Source organism: Prenolepis imparis, unplaced genomic scaffold, assembly GCF_030444845.1.
Source record: "Prenolepis imparis isolate NDT839.2.m4 unplaced genomic scaffold, iyPreImpa1.0 SCAF_12, whole genome shotgun sequence".
Taxonomy (NCBI): Eukaryota; Metazoa; Arthropoda; class Insecta; order Hymenoptera; family Formicidae; genus Prenolepis; species Prenolepis imparis.
The window spans coordinates 2,532,962-2,556,770 of NW_028141170.1; the positions used below are offsets into that span (position 1 = coordinate 2,532,962).

Sequence of the window (23,809 nt, forward strand, 5' to 3'; positions counted from 1 at the left end):
ATCACATCTAATTCTCAATATAACAATTTCTTCATAGATAATAACAATAGTGGATCTTGGGATTTTATATTGAATGAGTGTGGGAGGCAAAATGCGGAAGAAAAACGTCACTGGTGGTGAACGTATATTAAGGATATTTAGGTACCATGTCACGTGCGGAGCCCCGTCACTCTTTTTAAATTTGAATCAATTAGCGATTATTTGTTTTTGACCTACCTTCATAGTTGCAAGAATGCATATTTTTTTATTTCTAGGCACGACGAAGTGATTCGCGCACGACGACAGGTTCGCGAAAAGTGACGGGATATAATATATCTCGGAGGTGATTTGAGATATTAAGAAATTCCTCTGAGCCGTTATAAAGAAACGAGATAAGAGAAGGAAGGACTTTAAATTCTTAAAAATTTTCTCGTTAAATTAAAAGCGAAATGATGATCGTTTATAATCTTATATAAATCTTAGGAATTCGATAAATCTAAAATATTATGTCATATATAAATTCATATCAAATTGTAAATTTATGTAGCAAATATGAGCGTGTATAATAATTAATTAATACCGCGCATCATTATAATGCGCGATAACAACTGGAAGTGTTGAATGCAATGGTAAAATAATTACATTTGACCTATTGTAATACGTGACCGACATATTCTCGTGTCGATGTTCTCCCTCGTTCTATTCCTCGCCTATAAAGTTTGCTCGAAGCAATATGACCAATATTACTTTTCTTGCAACGAAGCCATAAAGGAGAAAGAAAAGGAGAGAGAGAGAGAGAGAGAATATTCATTATTAATCATGCAAACTTACCCGGAATAGCATAAACAAGGATGAAGCATGCAGTCCCGAAGACATGCGCTCTAATGCCTAGTGGCCTGAAATCCTCCGAGCAAATGTAGAAGGCCGGTGGCAGCCGCGAGATATCGCGCGAAAAATTTCCTCTTATCGCCCAGGAATCGTGGAAAGTTATGTTGAAGAGTTCCGCGGTCGGACTGTGAAGAGTCATCTACGGGGAGAGATAAAATTCATAGAGCGGATGTAACGTTGCGTTGCATTTTGCAGTATGTAGTTTTCTACATAAAAGTTTCTCTTATAAAATACACGACACTTTCGACGTATCAAGTAGCTTTCAATAATTCATTAATGAAATTTTTTCAACAATTTTTCTTCCTTAGATGCACATTTTCCACAGGCGATTAATTATTATTGCACCGCCATTAAGGCGCTAAATAGATCGCGGATTGAAGAACTTCAATAATCAATAATCTCGCCCCATGATGTGCACGTGATTAATTTAACCAATGGACATGCGAATACTCATTTGCCTGCTATTCATTTGTATTATGTTCCTCTCAGTAATCTTTGATCATTTTGTGGGGTTAGAATGTATTTGGTGACAATAAACATGATGTCATTCTTCAATCGTTGCTGCAAACAATGTTTCGTACATTTAAAAAAATGGCACTGCCATTATTATTTTCAATTTTAATTTATGCACTGTATTCTTTATTCTTATGCACTTTTATTCTTTTTAGCTCTATAACAAAAACAGTAATGAAATTTGGTGATCGATAAAGTTTATGATATTTTGTTAATTAGTCATATTAATTATAGTTTATTATTTATAATCAAATTAAATGTCATTGCATTACATGAATTAATTCGATTATTTATCCTATTAAAGGTGAGTAACGTCAATTAAATCGTCAAAATCAATTAAACGATTCGTTGAATATAATAATGTTTTAAACACAAATGTGAAGGGAGAAACACATTTTTCTTTGATCGCACCCTCTCAGCAAAGAGATGATACTTTCCTAGACCTAGACTTTATATTTCCTAAACAAGATAGCACTTTGGTTGTATCAACGTTTAATAATAATCGATCATCCGAATGATATCATGCTGACGTTCTCACTCACAAGTGTCTCGTTGCAACGTATATAAGTTAGATAGTAAAATGTATATTTAGCGTGTAATACATTTCTCATCTCTGCAGAAATTTTGCTTTTGAGATTTTGGTTTTCTCGAGATGTTCCGCATTGCACGGTGACTTACGGATTCAATGTCGGATTAAAGGATTAAAAGATTCCGCAAGCATATATAAATTGATCCTGACTGAGATGCAATAGGATGACAAAATATTTGCATTTATAAAATATAAAATAATTTTACATAAAGTATAGTTATCTAAAAACTGTTTATATATTTTAAAAAACTCATTATTATTGCACATATATATTTTCAAACATATAGGACTTTAAGATGCAGGTGCACTATGAGACGATTCTTTAATAATTTCTCATGTATTTGATCTCCCGATCCGGAATCTGTGCGTTGCCATTTTCCCTGCTCGAAAGGCAATCGGTTTTCATATGATTCGCGAAGAAAAACTGCGAGAAAAAAAAAGAGAGAGAGAGCGGCTTACTTTGCCTTACGTTATACCTACATTTTACGTTCGAGCGATCGTCAGTCAGATGGAGTACGTGCACAATGCACCGCGAGTGTATCGGGCAAAGTGATTGCTCTGGAAAAACGGGAAACGCGGATGTAAGCACAGACGCAGCTTTGTGCGAAAGGGCGGTACTAATGTGGCTAAGTCGGGTCACGGAAACTTCGACTTGCGTTTCGCACGCGACGTCAATTTTAGCATGCCGCACCGTCGACGGCGTTTCCATTCTGCAGTGTATGCACTTCTCTCGTCTTGTTTGAATTAGTTTAATCTAAGCTATATTTGTCGAGTTCTATTTCCTCTTTCCCTTCTTGGTATGAGCCGACCTGCTTGCTAATCCGTTATTTGTTATTTGCGCATCCGATTTTCGCGAGTATCCCTTCGATAATCTCGCAAACGTTGCGCACTTTCTGAGGTCTCCGATGGACGTTATCGTGTTTCGTTGCCTCTCTTTGAGAATCTTATCCCAAATTTCTGTTTACGATAGATTCTGTTTACGGACAGATCAGATGCCGAAAGTTTTATTTATGCGAATATTTATGCCGTAAAGCGCAGAAACGTGCCGAATCGAACGGCCGCGAATGTATCACGTCGTGAACAAATACATTCTTTTTTGACAGGCCAAAAAGAGATTTGCATGTAGGAAGATAAATATATCCCAGCGGTGCTATAGGGCCCTCAAAGTACGGTCTCGCACGAGATTCTGTCCCTCCCTAAGGAATCAAAGTACATCCCAATTCGCGTGTATATCATTTATACTCTTCGCGAGGGTGTAGATTCGCATTAGCAAATGCGACGATTCTTCCGACGTAAATCCGCTTGTAAATTCATTTTCACGATCGGTATGTCGTACAAATTCTCATTCTTATTTCGCAATTTCATAAATGGCAAATACAATTTTACATTATTCCGAAATAAAAATAATATTCGAAAAATAAAACTAAAAAAATATATTTTATTTTCACCATTTGTTTGAAGCGAAAGATCTCGCCATGTGCGCACACGTCGGCGAAATTTATGGGCTACTTCATACTCTCTTTGTTGCGAATGTCAATATGTTCGTCAATTAACGCACGCGGGAGTTCAATATCGATCAGTAATCAAGATTTCACTTACCCCTCTGAGAACGGGGGCGAAGATAACCAAGGCCACCAGCCAGAGAGTGACGATAACGAGTACGGTACTCTTGCGATTGAATACACGACGAAACGCCATGGGGCTCCTTATCGCTAGGTATCTGTCGATACTCATGGCTGTAATGGTGAATACCGAGGCAGCAACAGCAACACCTATATGAACACGAGTGATTATCTGGTCAGGACGGAAATTTCGAGTACCATCGTCGCGTTTTCTCCATCAGTCGCATCCTCGTTCATCTAATCTAATTTCGCGAACGTGTGAGGTGGATCTCGATCAAATCGCTACAAAAGGAGGGACAATTGCTCCAGTAATTTATTCTTAGTCAAATTTTATTTTCCAAATTACTCTTTTAACACAGCTGCGATTGTTTAGTTCAAAAGAGCTACTTTTTAATGTTCTTTCTATTGTTCTTCTTGAATTGTTATATGTATTGTAAATTACAACTTCGTATCTCTCTCATTCATTTATATTATGGAATCTTTATAAAATATTTGAAACACAACGAATGTGCAAACATTAATGTGTATATGAAATATATAGTAGTAACATTGTATTGTTTTCATAATATGTGTTTACTTCTGAAAAATTAAAAGCTAATTTCATGTATAATTCTCGTATCATAAGTAATAAAATAACATTTTTATATACGAGTTATTAAAAACATATATGTTGCATGTCCCTCTTTGACCATCTTGTCAACAACAAACATTTATGCACTTTGATTTTCACATCATTAACGGTCCTTTGAAGAGCTTGTTATAAAGAGGCAGACTTAGTTATAAGGTAATATGCGCATACGTTACATTATTTTACGCTTTTGTCAAGAGATTCGTTTGAGATTGTCACCAGCTTTACTTAAAAGATCAGCTATATATATTGCCACGCGCGATATTATATAAAATGAAAATTATTTGGAAAAGAGGAAGAGAAAAAAGTCGCAAGGAGATGTACCTTAGCGAATAAGTAAAACCAATTATAATTATGCGCTTCTGCTTTTTAAAATCGCTATACGAGATTAATATATGAAAAATGCAAGGTCATGCTAAATCAACCCTCTTATAAAATAATATATATATTCATCGTTCTTTTTTCTTTTATAATTAAACTTCACAAATGTGCGTTTAAAGAAACAAAATCGATAATTTAAAATTAGAAATATCAATTCGTTCGTATCAGTATCGTGGACTTTTTTGCGAAACGCCGGAAAACACATCAATAAAAAATATTAAAATAAACTTTAATTATTCTAGATCGTATAGATTATTGAAATAAAAATCAAAGCTAAAAGTATATACAATAATGTCAAATTTAAGCAATTATGACGTTAATATTTTATGCAATCAGTTTTTTCGTATCGTGCATAATGCATGTCGTTTTGAATCATAATTTCCATAAATCTTCGCTCCATTAATAATGCGAAAACTGTTTTTATAGTGAAGTGCTTTCTGATTTTCCTTCACCTACTTTTCCATTCCTTGTTCTTTCGCGTGTGCATGCACGTGAACGGTAATAGCATGTCTAGTTAAGATAATAATGACACGTATAACAAATGTGAAATATGAACATGAGTTGAATTTTGGATGTTGGAACGCGAGCTGTTAAAGAACTTTGCCAACACTGCATCACATATTTGAAATTACATACGTATGGCATTTTCGCGTTCTATCTGGGTGACGCGAGAAATAAATCATTTTGGCGAGGATATATTTGTCACATCTTGCTCTTTTATCATCCGAACAAGAAACGTTATTCTTTTCTAAATTGTCTGAGAAAGAAAGTTTCTAAATTAAGAGCAAATGGTTATAAATGTTTCGAGGCAAAGAAAAATGCTGGCAGATGCTTTGAAGAAATGCGAATATGCGTAACTTGTTTGCGCGCTTTACGCCAGGATACACGCGTGCAAATGACAGTGATATTATTTTAGATGAAAATATAACGAGAGCTTTTTCCATATTGAATGCTGGGGAAACGTTACACGAATGTATTAAAACCGAACGCGTTCTGCAAAACAGAAACCCATTACCGTAAAACGATGCATAATCGAGTTGCTTACGTAGATACCCGAGTTGTCTGATAAACATCCGACGTGGTAAACGATCGAAGCAACGATAAAATCAGCGCGTAATTTTTATCGAATTGATTCCATATTTTTTGTCATATGGTGGAATAATATGCCATAGAAGTTTGCTTGTTATTTACAAGTCTGTGTAAAATATTAAACAAAAAAAATATTAACACGCACTGACAAAAAAGACAAGCATAAAAGTGATAAAATCAACAACCATATATACACCGTTGCGAAAAATGGAACAGTAACATATCGCGAAAGATTTTAAGTGTGATCAGATCGGATAAGAGTAATTGGCTAATCGATTCTTTTTTTTTCGAAAATTTTAAACGTAAAACATACTGTCTCTCACCTTGAAGATAAGAAGAAAGTTTGCACATGAGTTCACCGTGACGCCACACAATCGACTTCGCTTGGATGACAGCAACCGGCATGCATATAATGGTAACCAATAAATCGGCGACGGAAAGGTTCACCACAAAATAGTTTGTAACACTGTAAGAAAAAATGTTTCATCTTTATTTTTGCGTAAATGTAAACATTGTAATATAATAATTAATAATAGTAATAATATAATAATTAATATATTATATAAATTGAAATAAATCAACAAACTTAGAATTTGATTATATTTTCTACTAACACATTTCATATTTTTAACAATATTATATCAATTAAAGTAATATCTTACTTGTATTTTTAAAACATATATACAACATATATATATATATATATATATATATATATATATATATATATATATATATTTAATTGTGTGTATGTGTGTAGATTTTTTTGTTTATTTTATAGATTCAATTTCTTATAAAAACATGGACAGCCCATAAGATATCGTGACAATAAATCAGCAATAGAAGGTTGACCCACAATATAGTTGGTCATGTTTTTAAAAAATAAACTCTGCCTTCCTATTCCTTTTTTATAAATATACACACGCGTTGGAAATATTGCGCAATCTACTTCCATATCCGTTAAATATAATTACTTTGCTATCTATAGTTTCTCCATTGGGAAATTTAAATCACATTCCTTATCAAATATCCTATAACATCACTATCCTTTAGACGGAATGCAGTTGAAGTACAAAGATCATAATGAAGATCAAATAAACGACAAGCGCGTTCTCCTTTGTTAGTAACATCGACGGTGATATTATCAGAGAATGAAGGTAGTTTCTTGTTACATTTTGCAAGTGCTAGCCCATCAAAGGGGCAAACATCATTGTCATTTACCGAAGCATCTGGGAAGTTCGTGCGATCTTTGAATACCACACCTACGCCCCGTCCTCCTTCTTCGTCACCCGTTCAATCGTTCTGTCAATTCACTGACATAGTCAGTGACATAGTCAGTTGTCGAGAATAGTCGCGAAGAACTTGTTCAATTTTTTTTATCAATGATGAAGTAGAAAGTTGGTAGGGACTTTTGATGAGAACTTTGATTTTAATGAGTATACATCTCCTTTAAGAAAATCCAGTTTATTTTGTTAATAATTAACGATTATTAATTAAGGATTTATTGAGAGGGAGAGAGAGAGAGAGAGAAATACTAAAAGGATATTCATCAAAAATATTCATCAAGCGAAATATTATTGCAACCTCAAATATATATTTTTTTATTGATTTAATCTTTTATTATTTAATGTGCTCTATTATTTTATAATATATAAAAAATATATATATATATTATAGAATAATAAAGCATATTAAATAATAAGAGATAATATAAAAATATAAAAAAGTAATATGGTACAGTAATAAAAAAATAATATAATAAAATTGCAGAATAAAAAATCTTTTATGTGTTTAATTTTTCGAAATTTTATAAAGCAAAGTCAAATAAAATGTATCGTCAAACAATTCGATTGTCTCTCTTTCTCATGAATTTTTCATCCTTTTGAGGTGTCACTGAATCATTCTAGCTTTGTTTGAGTTTACAATCCTCGTGTGAAAAAATGACGAAAAATAATACACTACGCGTTGTAGAAATGTCCCAGAGACGAAATGAACAACACACAGCAACCGGGCAACCGAATCTATCGGTGACAGGATTGAAAAGCAGACAGCTTTTTCAATGGCTGATTGTGGTCTTATTGTATATACGCGAGTCTCGTGCATCTCGCACGGGAACCAAATCCTGGACGAAAAATAATCGGTGAGCTTCGCCCAGCCGTTATGTATACGTTCATCCATTATGAGTGGCTCACCGGTGGTTTATTTGTACGACGCGATGCTGCTGTGCGCCGTCAGAAATAAGCGACTACGGATAACATCCGTGCAGCTTCGCGAAATGCTTGAACACCGTACCCGGAATACATTCTTCTTCGTTAGAGCAATAGTCTGCATCTTCTTTTCAGACGAGACTAGACAAGCTACCTCGCGGTGAAAATTAATGTTTCTCTTGAATGTAACGCGAGCGCCTGTGTTAAATATTCGAGTAGTCTTCTGTTTTCGAGAGAATGATATATTCTTGAAGAATATATACTAGAATGGAGAGACGGAAAAACGAACGAAGTTGTAACCGCAACTGGACGCTGCGAATGTTTCTTTGTGAAAATTTTAAAACTAATCACGTTGGTCCACACATTGCTCTCAGATTCCCAATCGAGTGCACGTTTTCCCTCTGCATCGAGATATATAAACTATGTAGCGCAATCCTTTTTTCGAACGTTCTACACATATCAAACGTATAATAAATTTATGATTTCAAATCTGTTTTGCATACGATATAACAATTTTTGTTGTCACCAACGATCGTGTTTATTGGCAAATATAACCGAAGCTGTCGCAATGTAAATTGCGAAAGAGATTGCAGAGATGTATAATACACAAGTTTGCAAAATCCTTCACTTGAAGCAGAAAACATATGATCACGAAAATGTATATGCAACGGCCAATTCTGTTCACTCTCGGAGAAATTATTATGCAATGTGATGTATATGTTTATTGACATTGTAACATGAGAATGTCGTGTATTCAATTAACCAATTCAATAATTTCATAAAATAATTAAGATACCAGCGTGTCAACATGCATATATATGCGACGCACGTTGAATTTCAGCTGTAATTCGGAAGAGGAATCACACATAATTGTTACTAATATGAGATTATCACGTCCGCATGTTTATAAACAAATTATCCGTAATGCAGCCTCTAGGAGATGCATCATCATATGCGCGTAGGAATAATTACGAACTTCAAGGTTGTCAACATGAATATTCTCGAGTAAACATAATTATAATAACCAAATTATAACGGGGTAAATAATTGAATCTCGGGTTGAAAGTGTGAATACCGCAATCACGAAACTTTGGATAATAAATTGCCACTGTAAAAGCTTTAAAAACAGCGATAAAGATGGTAATGCCATTCCGCATTAATCGCGCGGTTCCTCGTAATTTGACCTTTATCTAGATTATTGACATTCTGCTAACTCAAGGTTTTAATTACTGTCGCTGCTTGATTCGGTCATACTATACACAACGAAGGTAATATCTTGCGGTAAGCCAAGCTGCGAATGAAACGATAGCTTGACCAATCAAAGTCCATGTATTCGGGGATCGTTATATTCCTCCCCCGGACTTTCTGCGCGTTATTTACGAAAATCTCACGTGATTCAATTCGAAATCGTTTCATATGTCGCGGGTGACGTACGAAATTGATATAGTATTGATACATCACATCTAGTTAACTCCTGATTATTAATCGTTTTCAATGTCCGTATACGTACGTATATAAAATCTCCGTTATATATAAAATAAAACTAAAATGTAATTTTTTTTTCCGTGATAAAAATAAATATAAATGAAAAATTGATGCGTGATATATATTTTAATAAATGGTATTAATGTAGAAATTTTTCATATCTCAATATATTTATATCTATAAAGAATTATATGATATAAGGATTATAATAAAAATATCACATTATGTAGATATCTTTCTCGAATTATTATAAATTTTTCAAGTGAAACAAGTGTTAAGTAAACTATAAAATATTAGGTATATAAGTCAGCATAAATATCTCATCTGCTTGATATGAATACTATTCGCTGATCTCACTTTATCCGAAAAATCCTATATAGTGCGTGCCTCCATTAAGGTAATTCTGTATAAGCGTATCCGTCCAGTCGCGTTTACATTTTTGTCACGTAGGATCTCTTCGCCCTTTCGTAATTTCCATATACGTTAACGTGATAATCATGTGCACATGTTTATATCATTGTTTAATCAGCATTTCATAATCATGTAATGCAATTTCATTATAATTTACTGAGATATTCTATACAATCTTCTCAAATATAGAGGGGGGGGGGGATATTTATGACATATGTTAAATTCAAACATATTTATATGACATGTAAAAAATTTTATGTTTACGATGTTGTTTTGTCATTCAATTAAATAAATATTGAAAAAAAACTATCAAATAAAAAAAGCTAATAATAAATACAAAAGATAAAGCTACAAAAAAATGTTTAATGCGTGAATTTTGTGTGATTGATCGTCGAGATAACGTTGAAGATAACTAAAATAATTGACCGCCAAGCATTTTACGAAATATATGATTTTACGTTACGCCATAAATATAATGTATCAAAAGAGTAGAGCATACAAGGGGAGATAGAATTGATAGATTGGGTGAGTGCACATATATTATTCAATATCGTTTGTAAGAGTTCAGGAAGACAAAATATGTCTTCCTATATATGTATAAATATTGCCATAAATTCACGATGGCTTTTGTCAGTCGTTATAGATAGGTATCTATTTTTTTATTTGAGTAAATATTATACAACAAACAACTAAATAACACGCATTTAATATTTTTGAACAACGCATTTATCTCATCGCGATTTTTTTAACATTGAACAGTTGATATCAGTTCACGTTGAAACTACGGCAAATGGAAACCATAAATTTTGTTATATGCCTAAACATACTATGTAACGTTCACATAATATCTCTGTAGTAGTTCATTAGGAGTATCCTTCTATCTTGCACAAAATAATGATGCGCGCACACACATAACAAACGGAATAATATCAGGGAGTGTCAATATCAAAGGGGAAAGAGTTTTACTCGAATAATACTGTTATATCACGTGTGATGCATATTGAAAGTAACAAAATTGTTACATATCATACAATACATTATCAAAAATCGATAAATAAAAAGAAGAGATCGTTAGCATTGTTTATTCTTTATAATTTTATAAATTTTTGATTTTGATATTTCTAAACTAATTTCTAATTTTGAAGATTGTGAATTTAATTTAATTTTGCCGAATAAATTTGTGTAATTAAAACAAAAATACTAGAAAATAGATACAAAGGAGTATATGTTATAATTCTGTTTTTTAACAAAATTGTATTTTTTAACAGAAGTATTTGAAGTATATTCAGCAAATTTTGATTTGAATACTACATCATTCTATGCAGCAAACTCTGAATTATATCTAGCCTGAAATGTGCAATATGCAATGCAAACGTTATATCACTAGAGAATCTTGCTTTATTCACTGTTATTGTTTTATATTGCCCTGTGGTAGTTACTGCTTTCTCTCACTCTCTCTGACTATTTCGCGTACATATACGACGTAGAAATGTACATGATACACACAATTAACGAGAAACTAAAGCATGCAAGACACCCATCACGTCAGATTTTTTTATTTATTCGAAGCACCTCTGATTTTAAATAACAATCACAATTGTTATTTAAATAAAATTTATATCTCTAAATATATGCGCCTATTATTTTGAAAAGATTATGGTTTGCTTTCGCGATATCTTATGTTTTTCTTTCACGTTCACTGAGAAAAAAATACTGACAGTATTTGATTAGGTTAATAATATCATTGAATTAATAAAATAAAATTTAACTACATCGACGTTGTTGATTCAACAGTATTTTTTTCTCAGTGTTGTTTTAATAAAGCAATTAATTTTATTTAATAATAATAATAATATTCAATTTTTTAATATTTCAAGATCTATAAATAGTAAGATGTAATAAGATGTTCAAGATCTAATAGATATATCAAATCTATAATTAATATTTAAATGATATAACTTAATAAATAGAGTTATAAAGGAAACAAAAAATAATATTACGAAGAAAGTAACTTTACTTTCTTCTATTTTTTAAATTTTTTGGTTGCGATAAACTTGAAAAATTATAAATATATCGCAAACTTTATCTAACATTCACAATTAGAGGCATCCCTCTTGAGAAACTCAGCGCTTGCATTACTGAAATACTTTAGCGAAATTCAGGTAACCGAAGGATATCAAGCCGTCTACAAGTTTCAAATTATTGTCTTATACAGGCTGTAATAGAGGAGTTAGTTTCGCAAAATGGCACTTAAAATCAAAGCGCTATTGTGCTATATCAAGAGATATCATAACAATACATAAAATATGCAGACAAAATAATATCCCATTAAAAACTTCTTTTATAGTAAAAAATTACACATACACACACACATATATATATATATATTATATATATATATATATATATATATAATATAATTAATAGAACAATATCATTTAAAGATTTTTTACATTACTAGTTTTAGCATTATTTAAATATTTCCCATTTTAAACCCGATTAATTTAATCATCAAAAAATTCTCTCTCTTTCTCTTTTGCAGCACCCACACACATACACACAAACAAGATATTACGTACATACCTTCTCATATAATGATACTTGAAGACCACCGCGATTACAAGAATGTTGGCCGTCACAGCGAGCGCTATCACTGGCACATAGAGGATGATCAGCAAGTAGTTAGTGTCGCTGTTGAAATTTTCATAGAAATCCCACAGTATGTTGGTCATGACATCTATTTCCATTACACTGTCGTTGTAAGGGATCGTCGTAGATATCCCATTGTTGTGCGCGACCTCGATTCTTGATGTCGCGGTCGCCTGCGACGTCGACGTCGTTGTCGTCGACGTAATACCGATCGTGTTCACCCCCATCGTTGCGGTCTTTTCTCCCGTGGGAGAGTAAAGCAGTGATGGACCGGGTTAGGAAGGGGAGCTAACTGGTCTACGGTATTTTATCGCCCGGCTACGTGAGCGGAAAAGAGTACACGACTTCCAACAAGCATACGAAATACTTCGGTCCTCGGGCTGTGTCTTGAATCAACAAAGGAGAGCGCGTTCAGAGGTTGCGCGGAAATGCCACACTTAATTGTCGCTCGGGGGTGCAATCGGAAGTCCGCTTCTCCATGAACGAGGAGAAAAAGTCGCCCGATATATATATAAAAGCGATGGTTTTACTTCATTACTCTTTTCTTCATCTCTTCGTGCAGCCAATGTAATTCGATTGCGCGGAAGACGCGTGTTCGTCCAAGTGATGTTAAGATTGACGTAATTTCAGTGAGCCCAATCTTTGCTTTTCGTTTTTTTTTCCCCGTATTTTTCGGGACGTCTCTCGCTTCTGCCGTTGAAGGCGAAATCTTTGAATTTAGATTCGATTAGTATTTATAGCAGAGGGAGAACTCTCGTTGAGATTAAACCTGTCTCTAAAAAAAAATATTTTTCTTCAATTATCGTATATGCTTTTTGATAATTTATTCGACGTTTCTTGAGTGGAGAACAATCACATGGATAGAAACACAAACGCACGGATGAGATTACAGAGTTATCGTTCAAATTTCCTCCGAGCTGTAATTAATACATAATAAGCGTGCTTCTCTCTCATCTTTCGTCGCGGAAGCAAGGACACCTTTCCGTCCGTTCAATTAAATTGTAACTGATATCACGCGTATTGTACATAACAGTGAGAAACGTCGAGGTACTTGAAGCTACTTCAAGGGACGCGCGTATTGAGTACATCAAGTAAGAAGTATGCGGGCGTAATATATATAGGTACGTACGTAGCGCGTAGCGATTGCAACTTTTGTCTTCCTTCGTGGAAGCGAAACGATGACGGTGAGTTACGTAATGAGATAAATCTTTTACGTATAATCAAGAACGGATTAGCGTAGAGAATCTGCTTCTTCCATTTGCCTTTATCAAGAACGATCCTAGATACGTCGAGACGGTTTGACGATTGATGTCTGTAGACTTTGGGATAAATCTCGAAATGGATTTCTCGCGTCTTGACATAAATCTCGAGCGAACGCATGCGGCGAGATTGCTTGCGATGCTATTGTGATGCATCGATATTATAGTGCAATGCCGTGAATGTAATTGAGATTAAAATCTCGAATGTATTGGTGTGAGTTGTGTCATGAACTTTATTTACGTCATCTACCATTTGCCAGAAAAATCGCAAAGAAATGCGTGCCCGCGCATACAAATGCAAAGTAGTCCTTTTTCGACAGAGCATCAATATGTACATCGATAAATCTACTGCTTCCGCTATTACGAAAGCAAAGGTCGTATTTTATTGGCCTAGACACCTGAAATTACGCTTTTCCCTTATCGACCTATTTATAAATTAATAACGAAGAGATCACATTTCTCAGAGATCGCGATCAATTTCTTATGTACGCTAATTGTAAAAGTACATTACATGTACATTTTCAATTTACGTTAAAATTTTTAATTATGTGAATTTTATTTGACATAAAAGCATCAGTATAATGTTAAAATAATTTATAGATGGACCGAAGTTAATGGTTTAGAAAAATTTGAGGCATAAGGACGAGAAAAAAATTATTTCTCGCGATTTTTCGAAGCAAAATGTTTACATATCAGTCAGTCGTTCTATAGTATTTTTTGATTTATTATTAAAAAGATAGTTTCCGCGAAAAACATTACGTATTGCTGAAAATAAAAGATGAATGATTAATTATCACCATAGAATGCAGACAATGCACACCAATGCAAATTTTATATCTCTGCTTTTTTACTTGTTTTACTGCGATGGTGCGGCGCACCGCGTATTATTTCTAGAATTTGTAGAAAAGTCTACTGCGATGAACGGCGATTCATCACTATATCGATTTTTATCTCGGTAATCCGGATTTGCGAAATAGAAAATAATAACCGCCCAAGTAAAAATCGACAACTGATGCTATTGTATACGGATTAAAAATAATCGTCAAAAAAACTTAATCAATCATCTGTCTGTGATGATATCCTTTCACAACTATTACATGTTGTTACGTGATTCAAAACGTTAATTAACACAAATTCGGAAATTGACACAACTGTTTAATCTCGACAAGCGCGCTTTTCTATATTATATTATATATGTCAATTTTCGCATTTTTATAATCGCATTATTATACGAGTAAAATCATAAAAATTGTTGCAGTATCGAAAGTTGAAACTCACCGAAATTATTTCGCTTTCAATCCTTGCAGACACGAAATCAAAGACAAACCAAGTAAAATTAATTTTCGCTATATAAAATTTCACATCTCTATTTTCTTCAACGTCGTGGGATCACCATATTCGAGATCGATCGTCACAATCACACCTGAGCTTTCCACCATTGATAGGTCCGTAACATTTTCATCGATCGGTTCGCGGCATGTTCAGAAAAACGTTCTGTCGTTATCGATTTCTCAAACTCTCGAGATCGTTGCGTAAGGGATCTAGATAAGCGTCCACCACGGTTCTACGGCCGAAAAGTTGCGGATGCGGGTCTACGGCAAACTGGTCGGGAAGAATCGCGGCTCCCGCCGCCGGTCTTAAAGGCGCACGTTGACGAATCATATACGGCGCGCTTGCGTCCTTCCGTTCTTCCGCCTCCACGCTGCGCTGCGCTCTTCGGATGGAAGGCCGAATTTCGTGTATGTGCCGAAACCGCAAATGCTTTGGACAACTTTCGTCAAAGCCTTTGCGACGAAATGACAAATTCCACTGAAATTAACTCAAAAGATGAGCAAAAGAACAATTCAATTAATAATATCCTATTCGACTGAAATGGGAAAATACCTTGCTACGAGAGCCAATTTGCAATGTCACAGTTCGTTATGTGTATGTTAGCACAGAAAAAAATTCACGTTTTTTTCCGATGAAAATTTCGATTTCAGAAAATAATTTGTCGATTCTAATTTCTTGATTTAAATTTCGAAATATCATGTAATGCACTTTTTTTTTAATATAATTTATATTTGGTTTGCAAATTGTTTTATTATCCTCTCAATTCTTTAACACAAAAAGATTAAACAATTTGATCATTCTTCAATTAGTAAGTTGAAGCAAAAGCTTTGTCATATCTACCAAATAAAGTTTAAAATAAAGTTATAGCAAAATCGAAGCAAATTGTTACTAACTTCAATATACTTTTTTTCATTCAAAAAGAAATTTTTCAAATTTCGAATTTTATTGATACTTAATAGAATATCGATAAACCTTTTGCACCGACGTAACGTCAGTTTATTCAAAATGCAGAAAGTAAAGAATTTGAAAATGCTATATAAAAGAATAAACATAATAATTGTATAATGAGCACAACAAATATAAATAGCTAAATATTGAAGTTCTCTTGCTCTGTTTATTCTCTTAAATATCGTTATTTCATAATTAATTTTATAACGTTAACTCTCTGACAAACTATTTTTGGAGCGCTTCAGTTTTTGCAAATAAAATCTAATTTTGTTTGTTAATATATTATGCATCGCGCGCCGCCGCGCAAAGTTGTCCGAAATTGCGATTTTAACATAGTATCGTCATAATATCAAAATAACAGCGGCCTAGAATTTTTCATCGGACCTTGCCTGCTCAACGAACGGTTATATTTTCCAGCTGTCAGCGAGATTCATCACTAAGAGGGTGCGATCCTTTCTTTCCTCAAATAAATTCAACGTCCTCCTCAATCTTTCCTACTCTAAGCCATTGAAAGCGTCAGCTCGTAATCGCGGGAAGCGAAACTTCTGAAATCTTTGTAATTCTTATTGTACGAAATAAGTACTCGCATCAACTATGTTACGTACTACGTCGCAAAAGTATTCATCAGGTTTCTCATCGAGTTTGTAAAAGTTCTCGAAATAAAAAAAAAGAAAGAAATCCACAGCGTCCTGAGCGAACGCAGATTCTTCGAGTTATTGGAGTGTTTTTTACGGTACAAAGAAACACTCCACAATTATCTCGCCGTTGTTCACAGTAAATTACTAACCACCATCGTATTATACCCAAGAGAGAGAGAGAGAGAGAGGTGATGTTAACACCTTTTCAGCATCCACTACCGGCCGATCGATGAACAAAACGACGTGGCTGCGCGCTCGGGATTCGTGTTGTGACAACGTGCTCTCGATGCAAAAAGGGCCGCGGCCAAATTTCAAGTGTATTCTGTTACAGACGTTAAAGCTCGTTTTTCTTCGCGCAGAGTTGCCTGTACAGTTTCATGTCAAAGACTAATCGAAACGCGACAAAGACGTTAAATCGACCCATTGTATTTCTTTACCTTTTATGTGTTTTTTCTTTTTTTTTTTTTAAGAAGCACTTCTTTTCAACCTGTTATTCATCGCCAATCCAGCAAAACCGTGAGAAAAGATGAGACTGGAATTAACGGACGAACGATGAATCGGTCGATCGGTCGATTGATCGCGCGAACGTAAAGTTGTATGCCGTAGATTACGCTAGATGTTAGCGCTATGAAGGATCACTAGATACGTAGTTATACCGGAGGCTATCTGCGAAAGTATATAACGGATAGAAGTTATGAAAACACGTATTCCATAAAATCTTATGCAGACGATTTTACGCAGCGGATTAAAGTATTAAATAGAAGCCCCAAGTACAAACTATGATTTTGCGGCTTGTTATCCGAAGCGTTATTGAAAGTTTAAAATCAAGAAAGTTTCGAATAGGAATTTAATATAATTCTTAGTAATCGATAAAATTTGAAGTAAAATTTGACGTTGTTTGAACGTATTACAATAAAAATGATCAAAAGAGTTATAAATGTAGTTCATGGAAATCTAAATAATCACTTGAGCGTCGAGATAAAGAGCGTCTTGCAACGAAACTGCTTAAGTGAATAATCGATTTTGAGTTTCAAAGCGATGCCTCTCTTCTCAAGCTTGAAATAGTAGAGATTATTCTTACACAGAACTGCAACCTCCTCGCACGATTAATCTATTCTTTATCTTTATTGTGCCATGCAAATACTTTCGATATTTTAAACGGGAAGATTGATTCGCGCTATTATTTTCGAGACTCACCGAGAGCAGCAATGGAAGATCGATGCGTATGATTCCGAAAAAGGCATAGTAGTGCACTTGCTGTAGCTGAAAATACGTCACAGCTTCCACATTGCAGTCCTGCAATCATACAATATTTATATATTGATTAATATCTGATAGAGAAAATTAGCTGTATGAAACAAAACCGATAAAGAGAAAAGAATTTTTATTTATATTGTTATTTATTTTATTTTCTAAAAGTTTCTTATTTTAATAATTATTCAAGCTCCACTCTCTGATATAACAATTATAAATATTCGCTTATTATAAGTTTTAATTGAAATGACTAATAATAGAAGACCTTTTTTGCTACTTCTCGTAAAATAAGAACGTTCGAGAAAAATAGGTATAGAGTCGTCGTTAGCTTGATGCAATTAGTTTTTAAGCGGAAATGAAACTTTATTACGTGATAATAAGATAGAGACAACGACACAATAATATTGCTGCAAGCTCGCAGTTAATTATGCACCTCAGTGCATTTATTCGATTAGGTGCTTTTTAAGAAACTAATACTATTAAATTTGTATTTAAAAATGACGATTTCTAATATGAGAGATTTGATGTAATAAATTTATTGATTTTTATTAATTATGCAATTAAACTTTTAACTTTGAACCACTCTGTTTGTACTTTCCGTGTTTCAATTAACTAGTCACAATTTTAATTAAGTCAAAACTAATATTATATTTAATTACTACTTTTTTAATTATATATATGTATAATTAAAGAAGATACTTTCTAAAAGATTGAAATTATTATAGATTTACCGTAGAATAAATTGGCATTTACCTGAAGGAAACTTCGCTTCGCTAGAACAGCCGACGACGGAGCAAAGGCGATCTTGCCGACGCGATTTGCCTTGAAGGGGGAAAAAAAAAAAAAAAAAAAAAAAAAAGCGAAATTAGTCAGTGAGAAAATTTCTGTTCGAATATGAATCGACATACTTGATTCGCGGTCGCGTGACAGACGATGCTGATGATTAGTAAATTCGTCACGCAAGCAGATACCAACATTACTTCTCTTACTGTCAGTAAGGGTAGTGAGATCGCACCACCGTCGTTAATCGTATAAATGCGCGTCAGGGTGTTGAAGGACATACTGGAGATCCACAACAGCAGCTGCACCGCGTATACGGAGTTTATCATCTCTGTCGCGTTGGTGAGACACGAATGTAACCACCATACCTCCTGCAAGCGAAACTGTCTGCTCGATCGATCGACCACCATGATTTTGCCATCTGTTTGAACACGCATTATCGCACTAATGAGATAATTATTTGATGTTGAGAACAATTTGATTTGTGTACTTACAATATTTTTCACGTACAAAGACTCATTAAACATTATAATGTTATAATTTATGGCAATATAGAGGGCAATTGTATTTGTATAATGTTATATCATAATTACATTTTATATATTAATAAAGAGCAAGCTTTTATATTAATCAACAGGGTAGTTTTATATTAATGTTCTAATAATTTTACTAAACGTTCAATTACAAATATATTTTTGTCGAAAAATCTATTTATTCGCACTTGTAAGTCGAGCGATAAGTCAACATCAATATTTATTTGTCAGGCTTTCGACTCTCACGACTATTCTTCAAGACAAGTCGCGTGAGAAAGCAGACGTGTCGATACACACTCAGACAACAAATCTCGATAATAACAGGTGGATATAAGTGTTCACAAAAAACAAAAATAAAAGACAAGTTGGTGAGAACAGAATAATTGAAGAATTGGCAGAAAATTGCAGAGTTGTATTATTAAATTTTTCAGATAATAATGCTAGAGACTGGTTTAAAAAAATTCACATGCTTCAAATAGCAATCTCTTTTCACATTTCCACGTGATTTATGTATGAATGACGAATGGGAAATGTATTAGAGAAGCTTTAAAAGCGCTTTTAGTAGTAATACCCTATTCATAATCAGACATGATGAATATAGTACGTATTAGCTTTTGAAAAAAATATTAATTAAAGAGTCATTAATTAAATTCTGTCTGTGACAGAAATTTTTAAGATTGCTGCAGTCGAAACTGTGGTAATTTACACAAATAATTGTTTATCAGTAAATCAGTTATTGGTGTATTAATCGCTGTAAAGAACGCGAGAGAGAGAGAGAGAGAAAGAGACATTGTTCTTCGCAATTAACTCACCTTCGGGTAACAGCAATATTTCACAAAGACGGCGAAATCTCTCGTACAGCAGGGATGATAAACTGGCGAACGTTATCAGTTGCATCGACAGTGTCATATTAACGATGGCGTAAGTTATACCGTTGAACAGAGAATATCTGGGCTCGACTCTACGGATGACGAAATTGTGAATGACGGCATTGTTACACGATGAAGAGCATTAAAGTACGAAGTAGGCTTATGTCTGCGAAATAAAGAAATATTGATATTGATTCTTTTTAATTTCTTTTCATCTTTAATTTTTTACTTATCAATTTTGGCATTTATTGTTAATGAATTAAATGTGTTGATGAACGTACTGATAAAAAATTGATAATTGATAATTTTTCTTCCACAATGTGCAATGTGTCATTGGTATTACTATGTATACTTGTAGCTAATTTTACGATATAAATAAATTAATTAAAATTATATAATAAATTTATATAATAAAACATATATGTATCTTACTGTACAACGAAAAAATATCAAATAAAGATTTTTCTTTTATCGAAAGAATGTGAAAAGATCCATTAGATTTTTAATATTTACTTTAAAATTCGTGTATCAAAAATTTCATAACTTATATAATTATTTATATAATTAAGACTTACATAATTATGTACATAGGTCAAAAAATAAAAGAAATATTACTGAGGGACTGGAAAATCTGTAGACTGTAGAAGAACTTTAAAAGCGCTTTCAGTAGTAATACTCTATTTATAGTCAGACACGATGGATAGCGTATGTATTATCCTTTAAAAAAATATTAATTAAAGTCATATCATATTAATTAAATTCTTTCTCGCGTGGGTTGTGTTTTTATGTGCACAAGAAAGAATATATTTAATTAACATATTATTATTATTATTATTGTCCTTTTCCTTCATCAATATTCGCTGGCGGATATTAGATGAAAATAATTAATACTCACTGAAATGTTATACATCCGACTATCAACCAAAACGACAAAATAATGAAGGACAAGGCCCAACAGCCATAACGTATTCGGTTAGAGCGTTTACCCTCCTTGTATTTTGTCGCTCGATCGAAGATGCGTAAGTGCGAAAGTGCGGCTCGTATCTTCCAGTTATACCACAAGGTCATCGCAATGTCGCTCAAAACGCAAGCGTACGAGAGCAACGTTCTGATCGCGGTGAGCATCCGAAGTCTCGGCCCTAACACGTCGTCCATCCAGAGCATATAAAAATTCGTTATACAGAAACTTGAGAATAGCAACGCGAACAGGGCCGAGTAAATGGCACCGTATTTCATCACCCTGATGTCGTCCTCGCTGACGACGTACAATCCGCATCCGAACAATCTCGCGGTGTGCAAAAGCGGTCGTATATCACTCGGAGACATCATCGTATCGATCCTGACGGGCAAAATAAAAAATAGGAAAACACCTTTCCCTTTTTTCTCTTTGCGAAAAAAATATCGCGAATCTCGCAAAATCCGCGACACGACATCTCTGTCAGTATTCTGATTTAAATGCTTCTTAATACGGCGCGTTCTTATTCCGCTCTTAATGAGATTCTTAAGAAACGCGTGGGAGAAACGCGAAAAAGTCGTACTTGGAAAAATCACGTTGACATGACAAGGACTTCGTATACATTAATGTGTAAAAAAGAGCATTTTTATATAATGTTCTACGGAGCGGTGAAAAACAAGATAGAGATATGTAAGAATAGAAATATTTGAGTCACCGAGATGTGATTTCTGACTTTTTTTTTTCCAGAAAAATGTAAAAGTTTTCAATATCTCGTGCGGTTTGTATAATTTGCGTTTTTTATACATATATGGTTGAAACACGCATAAAATTTCAAATGAACGTAAAATGAATGCATAGCTCGAGCTCTTTATGCGTTTGAAACATACCAAGTGTATCTCATATTCCTACCGATGTTCGCGACAACGCACAGACGAACTAAATGTTCCACTGGAATCGGAAGTAGTTCTCATACTGATAGCACTCGATCCTAAATTATAGCAATTCGATGTTAGTTTCGATCTAAACGGCGGTAGAGTACATAAATTGCTGAAAAGCGATTTAGAAAAAATTATAACTATGCTAAAACTACATTATACTAACTATACTGAAACTAGTCTAAGCGACGGTGTCCGCCTTTAAGCGGCCGTATACATACTACTGATGTCGGTCCGTAAACTAAGTTCTTCCACTTGTTAGCCTCTTTAACTGCGATGTCGGTAAGATAAATGGAAAAATATGTGTCTGACACATTATGCGTGCATGTATATGTACGTGTGTGACCCTTTTCATGCTTCGTTTCACGATATTAATCTGCTACCGATAGTGTAAATATTAACGTTACGACCGAGCAATTAACGCACAATCGTGTCCTGTCTAAGAATTTGACAGCGTGACAGACTAACGTTCTAGCCGTCACTGTTAACTATCTTCCGACGTCATAATGACGATTCTTTAGATAACTACTGCCTCTTCACGAAAAGAAAATAAAGTCAATCGACAAATTCGCGAAGAGTACGTGCGAAACGTATAGAGCACTACGTGACATTTTATAATCGTGATTAGATGTTAAACGTTCCGAGATTATCGAGACATGAATGGAAAATATTGCACGTATTTTCATGTTCGCCGTAGAGACAGATGAAAAGATACGCGAAGGACAATGATAGAATACTGATATCTTTTGAATTATATATATATATAAATAAATTATAATCAGATAATGTCATCTGTAGTCTGAAAAGGTATATAATTAAAAAGAAATCAGTTTTTAAAAGGAAATAAAACGGGAACATTATAAATATTTAATCGTTAATTCCTCTCTTTATATATATGTATATCACGTGAGCATTGTGTGCGAAATCAATTACAATCATTGATAAGACTAGTAATCTGCTCACAGGAAGAATTTTTTATATGTAAATGCTATGCACACATCACATTGTAAAACTTAATATCAAGGTATGCAAAACGGAAGCTCAATAAGCTATGATGACATCGCTCAAACAAAAATGTCAGTGTTTCCATTTGTGATATGTAGCACAGATAAACATTCAGATACGAAATGAGAAGTATAGGGCGTAAATATAGATCATTAATAATCTATGAGAACTAATACAAATATTTGGCTTGTATGTAATATATAATATATAAATCGCTTTGAAATGTTCAGATCCCAAAATAAAAAAAAACGGAAGGATCATATAGACAAGAAAGCGAATATGTAACGATACGTTTTTTACGAAACGCGATATTATCTCGTTTATTAATGATTGGCAAAGTAGGTCTTCCCAACGCAAACTAAGTAAATCTTACATTTACATAGTTTACACACAGACACTGAAGATATAATAATAGACGAATCTATCTGTTAATTTTAAACGACCTCATTTTTCGTCTCCTCACACTATAACGATTCGAACATATGTAACCAGTGTTATATATGTTATGTGTAAAAAATGTGTGCCCGCTCGTTAAATAAAGTAATACCTCGTTAAATAAAGTAATACCAAAAGCACCAACATTGTAATGACATAAGCTTTTACGTATTAGATAAAAATTCTGAAATTATTACATTGCAAAAAAAAAACAAGAAAATCGGTAAATTTTTTAAATTACTATTGTTGTGAGAAATGACAAAAAAGAACTGTGTGTGTGTGTATCTCTTGGATTTTATATTTTTTGAGACACACGTTATTCATAAAAATTAAATTTTTTTGAAATTTTGAAAAAATTTGGGAGGAAGAGGAAATATGAAAAAATTAATATGCAACAAACAGGATTCCATTAAAACTATTAGCAG

The 23,809-nt window shown here is 33.8% G+C and overlaps 2 protein-coding genes across 11 annotated transcripts in view; both read right to left on the reverse strand.

The window, feature by feature from the left end:
• The window catches only part of Gr10 (gustatory receptor 10), a 34,941-nt gene extending 19,271 nt beyond the window's left edge, over nucleotides 1-15,670 (reverse strand). For 2 of the 10 annotated variants that reach the window (XM_083051619.1, XM_083051618.1), the window contains exons 1-5: nucleotides 14,979-15,664; nucleotides 12,376-14,465; nucleotides 6,013-6,155; nucleotides 3,569-3,741; nucleotides 811-1,006 (exon numbers count right to left, since the gene is read on the reverse strand). In XM_083051619.1, the coding sequence (XP_082907745.1) occupies nucleotides 811-1,006; nucleotides 3,569-3,741; nucleotides 6,013-6,155; nucleotides 12,376-12,668 (805 nt within the window). In that variant the 5' untranslated portion in view covers nucleotides 12,669-14,465; nucleotides 14,979-15,664. Of the gene's footprint in view, nucleotides 1-810; nucleotides 1,007-3,568; nucleotides 3,742-6,012; nucleotides 6,156-12,375; nucleotides 14,466-14,978 lie in introns of all 10 variants that reach the window. The other 8 variants (XM_083051614.1, XM_083051612.1, XM_083051617.1 and 5 more) reach the window with 8 other exon arrangements.
• A 480-nt stretch (nucleotides 15,671-16,150) lies between these two features.
• LOC145943791 (uncharacterized) lies at nucleotides 16,151-21,991 on the reverse strand. Its single transcript, XM_083051625.1, has 7 exons — nucleotides 21,897-21,991; nucleotides 20,950-21,393; nucleotides 19,998-20,146; nucleotides 18,781-19,073; nucleotides 18,626-18,694; nucleotides 17,816-17,914; nucleotides 16,151-17,284 (listed from the first exon to the last, which is right to left on the reverse strand). The coding sequence occupies exons 1-7, from the start codon at nucleotides 21,908-21,910 to the stop codon at nucleotides 17,231-17,233; spliced, it is 1,122 nt and encodes a 373-aa protein (XP_082907751.1). The 5' UTR covers nucleotides 21,911-21,991; the 3' UTR covers nucleotides 16,151-17,230.
• Nucleotides 21,992-23,809: the final 1,818 nt, after the last annotated feature.

What these genes read in the sequence shown, in the direction of transcription:
- LOC145943791 (XM_083051625.1), bottom strand. An exon ending in AATATTGCTGTTACCCGAAG is followed by an intron (nt 19,074 to 19,997) that starts GTGAGTTAATTG and finishes GTGTTCAAACAG; the next exon opens with ATGGCAAAATCATGGTGGTC. An exon ending in ATCTTCCATTGCTGCTCTCG is followed by an intron (nt 17,285 to 17,815) that starts GTGAGTCTCGAA and finishes ATACTTTCGCAG; the next exon opens with ATAGCCTCCGGTATAACTAC.